Below are 12,459 nucleotides of genomic sequence, written 5' to 3'. Positions count from 1 at the left end.
TATATTAGAATACTATATATCTATACCTATGTCTATGGGTGTCTTCGACCTAACATTTATGAAGATTTCTTATGTAGCTGGTTAATATTCTACAGTAAAAGCGTTAGAACGGCTCATTATTATCATCTTTGCGTTGCTTAATTTTATCGCGGTTAAACATAACGACCGCAATTTCCTTACAGCCGGGTATAATGAGCGGGTCCAATTACAAAGTGTGGTTCGGAGTTTGGGTGTGATCTTAACAAGGTGACAATGTCTCCTTTTTGTCACGAACCTTAATTGTGACCTTTATTACGTCTGGCAACATTTTCGACGTGAGGGATGCTGGTTAATTTATTTAAACTTAGCTAATTATGCCGGTGCTAAGTGGTATTGTAGGTAGGTGCTAATGAGCGTAGGAGCATGAAACGTACAAACGTGTGAGTACAAAATTGTCTCAAAAGGCTTTTAATTTTGGGAAAGGCGTTGAATATGCACACTGATATTTACATGACCTAGATTCAGGGTAAATACCTAATATAGTGGCGCCCAACCGATTCTCGGCTACGACAGGTGTTCTCGACAGAAATCAATCACGACCGGGGTCAGGCGTAGGACTTAATGTGGTCTCCCATGAGTAAATAAAACACAATTTTAGGATGCCAACAAGATCATTTATTAATGTCACCTAAGTAAACTTAGATGCTGCCGAAGCTTATTAACAATAACTGTACATTTATACAGGTTTACACATGTGTCAATTATAATTTTATAATATACACATACTTTTCTTCTACTTTAGTGACAGCAAAATATTACAAGTTCTGTTTGCCATTAGTATCATGAAAGAAAACATAGTCTAATTTTAGTCTAATGTTTTTAAACTGTTCTGCTATTTCACGTTAAAAATAAATAATCTCTCTTCTGAATACTTTGCGTGTTTCGCGAACGCACAAAATGTTCGTGAATTAATTCTAGCGAATGTCCAATGTTCACAGCACTCAATGAAAACATCAACAACTTTTGGTTACGAAGAAGTCTTATTCCGAACATTAATCAATAATACGCCAATTATCACTTGGAATAAAAACATGGACAAACTTGCCTTAGGTACACTTAAATCTACTTTATCAATATTGAAAGGTTTCTTCGCCGGATCCAAATCGTAGTGTTATATTTTTTTCTCGTACTCACAAGAATAAATACGAATACAAATCATTGAATACACCAACAGTTTACACATTATATGAGATACTAGCTTCTGCCAGCGTTTTCACCCGCATCCCGTGGGAACTACTTCCCGTACCGTATTAAAAAGTAGCCTATAGCCTTCCTCGACAAATGGGCTATATAACACTGAAAGAAATTTTCAAATCGGACCAGTAGTTCCTGAGATTAGCGCGTTCAAACAAACAAACAAACAAACTCTTCAGCTCTATAATATTAGTATAGATTATAATATCAGGCTAAGATATTTAAATTGCTGTATAATACAAAATAAAATTTAAATTTCCGTCTGTCGTCATTTAACTACATTTAACTAAACTACAAAAAAAAACTATACAATAGCTGCATTTGCGAAAAATTATGCTCGAACAGTATAAAATCGTGATGTATCGATCCGGCAATGAAGGCAAGCTTAAATCACTAGACAAAGTTAAATAAATAGTTACAAAAATGACTTAATATCGTGCCCTTGACGCAGTAACTCAGCTTTCGTCAAACTAACTAAACTAGCAGGTACTTATTGGTGAGGCACCGTGTGATGTTCTCCGACTAAACTTAACTAAATAAATAGCACACTAACGCCCACTAACCGAAAACTCATACAATTTATATTATATTTCACTCAACAACTTTTAGTAATAAGGTCGAATATAAAGTGTATGAGCCTTCAAAATAGAAGGACAGTATAAAACTAATAAAATGAGTAAACATTCGAGAAATACACATAAAAGTTGTAAACTTGTAAACGCTCCGAATTAAATAATAAAACTAATTTCACTTAGACTATAATGCATGCTGCCAATGTTGACTAACGAAATAATTACAAATCTATGAAGCATGCAAATGAAAATACTTTTTTCTAGTTCAAAAAGTCGATTGCGAGATTCTCTGCTATTTTTCTGTCCAGTTGACATGAATGCACAAATAAAAAAAGTATTTAAAATTAACGAAGATAAAATGACGACTTCAAACTAATGTAAACTCTCCTAAATCGTCATGCTTGCGTAGAAAAATTAATATCGTGTACACTAAGAAAATATAATCGTACATATAAAAATAACATTCCGCAACATAAATCGCTTCGATATTACATAACATTATGTATATGTATAAGAAGATATATAAAAAATCGTTACATGAACCGAGTATACAGTTACAATAATATCAGTATATGTTATTATGTAGGTATAACGTTGCACATTTAATTCGATAATAAAGAAATATTAATCGCGATCACTGGGTGAAACTAAGTTTCGGGGGTTAGATAGAGAAAATGTACGAGAGGACAGATCTTACGATATTTTTGGGGTCAATTTTGAAATGCTGTCAGTCTTATATAAATTGACATTTCAGAAGACTACCTAATAATTATTTACAAATACACTAATTCAGATATGCGTTCAATGCATTAAAATTATACCTAACAAAGAGTAATTTACTACACAAATAGTTCTCAAATTCACACTATGATAAAAGTGTGATACAAGTCTTATGAAATGCCAACCTGTTAATCAGTCGAATTACTGTTCTATGAATTAGAAATTAGAAGGCACAAAGATAACATCCGATTTGGTAACTTAACAGTATAGTATATTTTGCAGCATTTATTTAAATTGTTTTGGGAACTACGCGTATTTTGATTTATTATTTAGGTTTGGTAGGGCAGGGCGGCGCGGGGCGGTGCGGACGGGGCGCGGACTCGTACACTTCGTCGTACAGGTTAGCGTTAGAGTACACCGGCTGCGCCGCGTACACGCTGCGTGACGACGACGGCTCGCCGATCTCGCTGTAGAAGTTACTCGCGGTGTCATTGACCTCGTCGTACAGCGCGTCCCCGCGAGACGACGACGCCACGCTGCCGCCGTAACCATACGCCGCATAATTACCGAAGTCAACATTCTGATACTTGTATGCAGAGTAATTCTTAGAATTCTCCACACAATCGCTAAAGTTCCGCAACTTCTCAGCTTCTTCCTCATACTTGGGTACATAAATATTCTTCTCGTAATCATTGCTAGTGTTAGCTTTCGATGGCGTCGACAACTTCGTATAATAGTCCTTTGTTTCTAATATAAACTGCTGTTGAACAGGAGTGATATCGTAATTCTTGTAAAGAGGAATGTCGTTATATCTTTTGTCTTCTGCGACATTATTCGCAGCTGCGGACGTCGATGGCGCATTGTACGCGGAGTCACCAGATAAATAGTCACTGTTATTGCTTTTAGATCTAAGGTTAAGAGATTCAGAAATTCTGTCGTCCAGCGACATTTCTGCTAGGGACGCAGTCACACTTGGTGCGTATACGTTTCTTTCTACTGAGAGAGCATTATTCATGGCGTAAGACGTCGGCACGTTGCCGTAAGTGTTGTTAGAGTTCGCGGCACTCGTGGACGGCGAGTTATTGTAAATATGTGATATGTCCGCGCTTGTAGATGCGTGGTTGTTAGCAGCGTATCTGTGAGATTCTTGTGGTTGGCTTGTATTAGATTCGTTTAATGTTATATCGTAATTAGATCTAGATGTGTTCGTGTTGGGCCAGAACTGTGACGTGTCGAAGGGGTCGGGCTGTGTTGGCTGCGATGTGCTAAAATGTAATGGCGTAGATAAATTGTCCAGGGACTTAGCACCGTACAGGTTTGTGAAACTCTGGATGTTGTATGAACTTGCTGACAGGCCGGGCAGACTCTCCAAGCTCTGGTCACCCCAGTCACTGTCTAGTCCTGGAAATAAGTAAACAGTTAAATTATAACAAACTGAATATTATTATAGGATAAAGGTTAATGAAAAATGGACACAAATAACGGTAAATTAGGAAGATTATGTTATGAAATAAAATGACCCTTACCTATTTCTGGCACATCAATAGGTTCGTCGAGTATAGACACGACGTTCTGACTGTTTGGTGAGGACTTTTTAGCGGGCGTGCTCAGTCTCGTGGCGGGCGGCAGATCCAGGTCGATCAATATGTCTTCCTTCACTGAAATATTACACAAAAACCAGGTATAAGTATTTTGGCTCTTGAAACATACCCATCACATAAGTGCTAGTACTACCATAACTTCTAAAACGTGAATTACGAATTTGCGTGTATATTTTTTGTAACGATACGATTTTGATGGAGACATGTTGGAATATAGGGTATAATTCGTTTGTTGCTTTGACAATATACTTTCGAGTCTATGAAAAAAATCGCACATATTACCAATGTTCATCACATTCTACATTATTTACCTTCGTACACACCACAGAAATACAAACTGAATTTAAATCCTTGTTCATTAAATTGTTACAACATGCTTTTTCCAACAGACTGAAATACAATATAATTTTATCGACTTTCAAACAGACTGCCACAGTAATCCTACTCGCTATCACAATATGGTACCTAACGATATTATTTCACCTCGACACTGCGAACAATATGGCTCGCGTGATGTGTAACACGACTTTATTATAATGACGTAACCACACCTGTCGTGTTGAACATACATTTAGCACGTTACATGTCTAGTGAAGATGTTTTCGCAAAAATATGGTACTTCATGTCAAATTATAACTGTGAATAACAATTGGGTAGATGATACCAAAAAAAACTGTCTAATTTTGCCTTCTGAAATCCGATTAGTTTTTAATTCAATGTAAAATTGCATTTATGTTATTTCGGTGAATAGTATACGAGGTCAGTTTATACTGCTATAATAACGCATGTATTGTTAGCACAAAAAAATGGGGATGTCATCTACTTAACCCAGCACTATTACGTACAAAAGTTGGCCGGTGTTGATAACCTGCAGATTTATTTATTCATTTTATGATACAAAAATCTAAGAACTCACCTTGGTTCAAGCTCTTAGAATATGCCTCCCTAGTGCGAGTTTGTTCTAGGTGTAAGGAAGCCACTTTATCATTGATCAGCTTGTTATAGTAGAAATGCTTGCTGCCGGTGTTGACAGCTGGCGAGGTTGCTGCTACTTTTATGAAGGTTGCCATATAAAAAATGTCAGCACTCACCTTGATTCAAGCTCTTAGAATGTGCCTCCCTAGTGCGAGTTCGTTCTAGGTGCAACGAAGCCACTCTATCATTGGTCAGCTTGTTATAGTTAAAGTGCTTGCTCTCGGTGTTGCCAGCTCGCGTGGTTGCTGCCGACTTTATAAAGGTTGCCATATAAAAAATGTCAGCACTCACCTTGATTCAAGCTCTTAGAATGTGCCTCCCTAGTGCGGGTTCGTTCTAGATGTAACGAAGCCACTCTGTCATTGGTCAGCTTGTTGTAGTTGAAATGCTTGCTGCCGGTGTTGCCAGCTCGCGTGGTCGGCGGCTGTGTCGACTCGATCGTACGACGCTTGCGCAGGACAACGTCTAAGTCGTCCGACACACCGTTGGAGGATGGAGGTGTAGGTTTACCTGAAATTATTTGTTTGAGTGTAATTATGAAAACAAATAAATAGTAAGCTAGACTAAGAAAGGACAACAAATACAATAGGGTATTACATGCATTTTTGAAATATATCTTAAATAAATTCTTTAGTCTTGATATATCTCTAAAAAATTAAAAATATTTTTTTTTCTCACGTTATGTACGAATATAAATTAATTGTTTTATCATAATTTCAAATTTCGCGCGTATTTCGCGAAAACGCGGCACACAACGGACGCCATGATTGTTTTTTGGTCATGACGTCATTACGCTACTACAGCTGTCAGTAATACATATTTTGATAGGTATGTATTGAAATTTTAACTGACACTACCGTAATGACGTCATTAGCATGGCGGCGACATTTCGTAGTGTCAAAGACAGATAAAAAAACCTAAAAACTTTAAACTGCAATAAAAAATATATTTATGTACCTTACGAAGTGAAACTAACATTTCCCGATTGCTTTTCCTCTAAACAATCATTGTAATTCACTTTTAATTTTTTTCTCATCTAGACTAAAATACCCTATTTCTGAGCAGTTTTTCGCGACACTTCGTTCCATCAAAAATACTAGGAAGTGGTGGTTTGTTTTGATGTTCAAAACGTGCTAATTTATCAGACTAATTTATTTGAAGAAACGTATTTATGTTTGAATTTGAGTTCAATTGATCAATCTTCAAAGTAATACTTTATGGTTGGTCTTCTTATGATAATTGTTTTGTCAGATATGCTTTCTACAATGAATTATTTCATAGGAAATATAAAAATAGAGATTTCTAAAAAGCATAATATTTTTGCTGCTCTGTGCTCGTTTTCGATTAGCTGTTTCTAGCTAAAAACAAATAATGAAGTTTAATGTAACACAATTTCCTTTAAAATTCCACGTATTTATCTGACCTATTTGACCCATTTAACTTTATAACGTCCTATAGAAGGCAAAACTCTTTTTTACCATGAATAGTGCGTCACTTATCTAAAGTAAGTAAAGATTTCGATACAGAATTATATTTCCGCTTATTTGTTAACGCTTAACAAGAGATACCCTTCATAAGATTGCAGTACTATATGTTGCTATGTATACTCAGGTGTGACTATTTGTGCATAGCATTCAGAAATGACGCCTATGTGATAATACATTGACTAGTTAGTCATCAACACATACATTAGCGATAGTCAATGCTAAGTGCGTCTCAAACGATATTGTTACGTTGGTAGTCATCGTTGATAGGTACATATATAAAGTACCTATATAATATGCATAGCACGTGTCACCATAGAACAGTTTATATGTATCTACTAAATGTATGGATATTGCGGGTGAAATTAAACATGAATACACAAGTTAAATTAAAGGAAAAACAATAATATACAGATATAGGATAAATATATCATCATCATCATTTTCTATACTTATATTATAAAGAGGAAAACTTTGTTTGTTTGTTTGGTTGTAATGGATAAACTCAAAAACTACTGGACCGATTTTAAATATTCTTTCACCATTAGAAAGCTATATTATCTGCGAGTAACATAGGCTATACTTTATCCCGGTGCGGGCAGTAGCTCCCACGGGAGAAACCGCGGGAAAACGGCTAGTGTATCACAAAAATATAGCACTCGGGATAACCTCCTACCTTACCAATTACAAACGAACACTTTATAGGTAACTGTGATTGTTGGAGATCTATGCATGTGACAGACAATAGAGAGTATTCAAGTAACATTCCGGTCAATTTTCTTCGCTAAGTAGAAATGTAGTCGGAAAGAATGAATTTGTTTGTCAGACAGCATGCTATTGCTATAATCTGCCTACATTAGGGAATGACACTAATGGTAAAACTGGGGTATATTAAACGATCTTATAAGTAAACATGAATAAATTAATATTAATAAACATAATACCGTGAATACTTATTAAAATGTATGTTCTGTTCACACTGCAAAGGTAGGTATTTAATTCAATCGGACTTTCAAATACATGTTACAAATAAAATTATTAACTAATAGTTTTATCTTGTACAATCTACAGGAAAATACCAAACAGTAGGGTTTTTACAACAGTTAATTAAAACGATAAAATGTTAACTTGGCAGTGAGTTTTGGCGAACAATACGCAATTAATATAGTTACGTATGACGTAAACGTTTCGTAGAACTGAGCAATAGTTTTACTTTCCGTTGAAAGTAAAAGTTGAACGGAACAATTATGAGCACGTATCATAAGTGAACGTGATTACATATTTATATGGTTTATGAAGATGTTCAATGAATATTCTTATAGTGAATATTGTATTTTATCTAACAATGAAATTAGAAAGAATAGACTAACTGTAATTAGAGATTCATGCCGTGATAAATAGACTATCTACAACTGAAACGTACGGAAGGGTAAAAAGGAACTTACCTCTTTGCACTGGTGATAAAGTCAGCGATTTCTTAGCTGCATTGTTTTTACTGCTCTTCAAATTATTAGCCACCAGTGTGCTAAAAACAAACAAATATTAACGGATTAAATACCTATTTATCACTTCGTATAATTCGATCTCAGTGGCGTGCACTTGGAGAGGTGCACGTTGGAGAGGTCAAGCAGTAAACTGCGATAGGCTGATGATGATGATGATATAGGTTTTTTTCTTTAACGTATTACGGCCGTTCCCAATATCTTAGCCATCTGTTGCTTGCTTACTAAGGATAGGAATTTGACATTACTTGTATGGGGCTACTATCAAAATTATATCTCTAGTAAACAAATGAAGAGATGAACGGTACAGAGAGGGACCTTCACAAGGGAGTTTATAAAACGAGAACATTCGGTAGCAGATACCGGAGTACTTAGGGTTAGTACAAAAGGGATATAGGGAAGTAAGTATACATAAGAGGGGACATATGGGTAGTGCCTACATGAAAGTGTGACGTCACACGCAAATTAGGGTTGTGGGCACTGATTCCCGCTATTACTTACACCCAATTTTTGAGGGAACGATATTAATTACCTAGAAAAATAAAGTTATAAGTATTTCGTTATTTACCGCCCTACCATACAGATATACCTGCATAGTTTCTTTCTCAATAGTAGATATACTTTTAGTAAGCAATTACCTAGGAAATAGTCCGACTTCTAAAGTTCGTTGGTTCTGCCCCTTCCACCAGTGTAGCTCGGGTCGTTTATCTATCAATATGATAGCGTCACCCGCGTCAATAGCCATCTTGCTCGGCCGCCGGTAGCTGTAGAAACTCATAAGTTGTTTATTTGTAAACACTATTTGTTAGAGCTAACAATGCTATTGTGGTCATTGCCGACAGTCATAGATCTAACCTGTTTTTAATATAGTAATATCATGGTATAAAAAATATTAGTTTTTACAAATAATGTAAACAATAACATGAATCCTCATATGTGCAGTTTAAAACAGGATATATCACATAATCCAATTACATACACAGTTACTACTAAATGAACAACAAAGACACGGCATAACATCCACACAAAACCAATTGCTAAATCAAACTGATTTCTCGACACAAGGTCAATCTTACGTCCTTACCTAAGTGAAGCGATGGCTGTTTCGAACTTATTGGTCTCAATGTACCGCTGAATGCCCGCGAAGGTGGGTCGTTCCTTAGGGTTGAGGTCCCAACATTGCATCATGAGCATGTACACGTCGGGCGGGCACGCATTCGGCGCCGACAAACGTTGACCTTCACGCATTATTAGACGGAGTATCTCCGAACCGTTTAAACCTGAGGTCAAGACGTTTGCGTATGAATATTGGAATGAATTATTTTGTTGTTTGCAAATAATTGAATGTGAGATTGGGGTTTTTGGTTGACAAGGAAAACTGAAAGTTTTAGTTTCATATAAAAACTTGAAAGTAATATTGAAAACAAGAGCTTCTCGAGATTTTCCCTGTATCTCTTCAATCTACCAAGTTAGTTTATGTTGCGAGATAATACCTCACACAGAATTTCAAGCTTAACACATACATGAGACGGGATTAGAACATAGACTAGCAATAGAAAGCAAAAATAAATGTCACTAAAAGCCCAAGTTTTACCTATCCAAGGCTCCTCCCCAAAGGTGTACATTTCCCACAGCGCCACGGCAAACATCCAGACATCGGAGGCGTGAGAGAACTGTCGGCTGCGCAGCGACTCGGGCGCGCACCACGGGAAGGGCACGCGCCGGCCCTCGCTCATCACGTAGCAATCGTCGGCGTCGGGTAGAGCCCGCATTAATCCGAAGTCACCGATCTTCACCTGGTTTTGAAGGAATTATACAATATATTTCAGGGCTTTGGTATACAAATGGGTTAAAGAAAGAATATATGTAGGTTTTAGTCATTAAAAGTCCCAAAGGGGAGACCTTGGTGGAGATGCCAGACTTGGCTCCCCAGGGAGAATATCCATAAACTACCTTGACATGCAAGCCACCATAGAGGTCAAGATAACTGGCAGAAATAAAACCTTGAGCCTTATTTGAAAAGAAGCCCATGAACTATGGAACAATGAATAAACCATTGGCCATAAATAATTTGTTTTATTTACAAGAATTTCTTGTGCCATTTGGTGTAAATGAAAGTTAGTTGGTATCCAGTCTTAAAAGGTAAAAAAAAAGAATTTGAAATGTAAATATATTTGCATTCCTATTAGAAAAATGTAATACATATCACATATTTGCCTATTTTGTGATATCAGTTTCAAAATTATCACAGCCCAACCCATATAGTTTAACAATGAATAATGTGAAAAATAAATATAACTGATTCACTTGTTCAAACAAAAAATAAAGGATAGGCTTTGCCTTTCCCATAAAATAGTTTAATCACATTTTACAACACCCGGTATTTTTTAAATGAGTCAAATATTTACTTACCAACTCCAACGTGGACAGCAATATATTCCTGCATGCCAGATCCCGGTGCAAGAACCTATGCTTCTCCAAATGTGCCATGCCAGAAGCCACTTGTTCCGACCACTTGTAAATGTAGTTTAAGGACACTTTGCCATTCTGAGCTACGATGTAGTCCAGTAACGACCCCATAGCTGCCAGTTCACATACCATCATCAATGGATGGAATACTACACCATGTAGTTTTATCAAATTTGGGTGTTTCAAACTGTGCATGGCTTCCACTTCTCTTCTGAAGTCATCATAGATCCCGGGCTGTGAGAATGCATCAGCCTTCAAAACTTTAACTGCTACAGGAACTGTTTGGGACGGGTGTTCGGACACTCGCCATTCTCCGCGTTTGACCACTCCAAATGATCCATTGCCTATCTCACTATGTAATCTGTAAATAAATGTGTTTATAAGATTTGGGACCTAAGTGAGTAAAACATGCTAATTTAGTATGAAAATACTATTTTATAATTAAAACTTGACTATTGACATTTCTTTCTGTTCTGAGTTATACATAGTATATCAAACTTTATTTCGAATATGATATACAAATAGTTATTTATGAACCAGTGCTCAGCAAAATTGATATTGGCAGTTGACACAACCTAGTAAGTGCTTGTATCCTGCCAATTTGGTCTAGCTTCTGATGCATAATTTTGTTCACAACATTTGCATTTGTAAATCAATTCATCGATATTCATAATGTAATATTCATTAACATAATATTAAGAAGCAGACATATCACAAATACATAAATTAATCTCAAATACAAGTAATATTAATTATGTATTTCCATGTTTACACAGAAGACCCATGTCTGTGGAACACCATTGATTTATAAAGATCAATAGCAAGGGACTGCTATGTCAATGGTTCTTGACATAGAGGTCCAACATATCATTGTTTGATTGTTATCTGAGTTTCTTAAGCATGAATACCATTTCTAATTAGGAAACAGGTAAAATTATTTCTGAACTTGATAAGTTGAAGGATGGATATGGCATTGTTGAATTTTTCCTTAATGTAATTCTTGTTACTACATTGAAGCATGGGGGTTTTCCTAGATTGTTAGTCAGATATTCAAAGTGAGTACTCACACAATATCCTTTTCCAATATAATACATGTTGTCCTTGAGTCAGACTGTGATGGTCTCACTGCTAACTCACTTTTCTCCTTCGAAACTGAACTGGATGATGAACCAAACAATTTGTTCCAAAACTTTCGGTTCCATAGCTGCAACTTCTTTTTCCTGACTGCATCAAATAACCTGCGCACTCCGGGCTTGCTGATGCCAAGCCTCTCAAGGTCTTCTGCATGCACATAGTCGAAATGTGCTAGTCTTGTAATCTAAAACATTAATAAATGAGAAACTTTGATTGATTGAAAATCCACACCTATTGGTTATAAGCATGACTGACAATATAGCTTACAAGCTGAACTGAGACATGAACGTGTATGAAATTGAAGTGCATAATAAATTATAATTGTTTACCTGCAACTGATCTCTGATAGGTAAATAAAACTGTTCCAGTTGAACATTCTGCAGAATCTCACAGAGCCAATCCGTCCCCGATTCCATTTTAGTCTATTCTTCACTGTACTTGGGGTAAACATAAAATAAACGCATCTCGAGCAGGAAGTCGTTGATGCAAAGGATGTGTGTCCGAATGGCTGTAGCTGCACAAACCAGAATTATGGTTACGAGTTTTTGTGACACGTCCAGTAAAACTTGATGATGGCGATCCAAGCTATTCACTCACATTTAAAAGGATGCTTACATTATAGTGAAAGCTTTATTTATGAACGATATATTCACATTTACGAAGAAAACTAATAAAATAACTGAGATTGAGACACCTATTATTTCATATTTACCCGTGAATGACAGTTTGTTGTTCTTAAAAATAGAGGTGTCCACATGGCTTTGCAGAT

General features: G+C 36.4%; 1 protein-coding gene across 2 annotated transcripts; it reads right to left on the bottom strand.

Moving 5' to 3' along the window:
- Window positions 1–1,105: 1,105 nt before the first annotated feature.
- Window positions 1,106–12,451, bottom strand: LOC110372546 (activated Cdc42 kinase Ack). Of its 2 annotated transcripts, none has more exons than XM_049839088.2 (11): window positions 12,288–12,451; window positions 12,020–12,204; window positions 11,624–11,874; window positions 10,500–10,917; window positions 9,682–9,883; window positions 9,172–9,367; window positions 8,726–8,851; window positions 8,031–8,110; window positions 5,393–5,611; window positions 4,052–4,183; window positions 1,106–3,926 (listed from the first exon to the last, which is right to left on the bottom strand). In XM_049839088.2, exons 2-11 carry the CDS (start codon window positions 12,104–12,106, stop codon window positions 2,851–2,853), a joined length of 2,787 nt encoding a protein of 928 aa, XP_049695045.2. In that variant the 5' UTR covers window positions 12,107–12,204; window positions 12,288–12,451; the 3' UTR covers window positions 1,106–2,850. The 2 variants fall into 2 exon arrangements, with proteins under 2 accessions (XP_049695045.2, XP_049695047.2); XM_049839090.2 differs by having other exon boundaries at window positions 12,306–12,438.
- Between the last annotated feature and the right edge of the window lie 8 nt (window positions 12,452–12,459).

The sequence above is a fragment of the Helicoverpa armigera genome, chromosome 9, assembly GCF_030705265.1.
Source record: "Helicoverpa armigera isolate CAAS_96S chromosome 9, ASM3070526v1, whole genome shotgun sequence".
Lineage (NCBI taxonomy): Eukaryota > Metazoa > Arthropoda > Insecta > Lepidoptera > Noctuidae > Helicoverpa > Helicoverpa armigera.
This window is presented reverse-complemented; position numbering and strand designations above follow the sequence as displayed.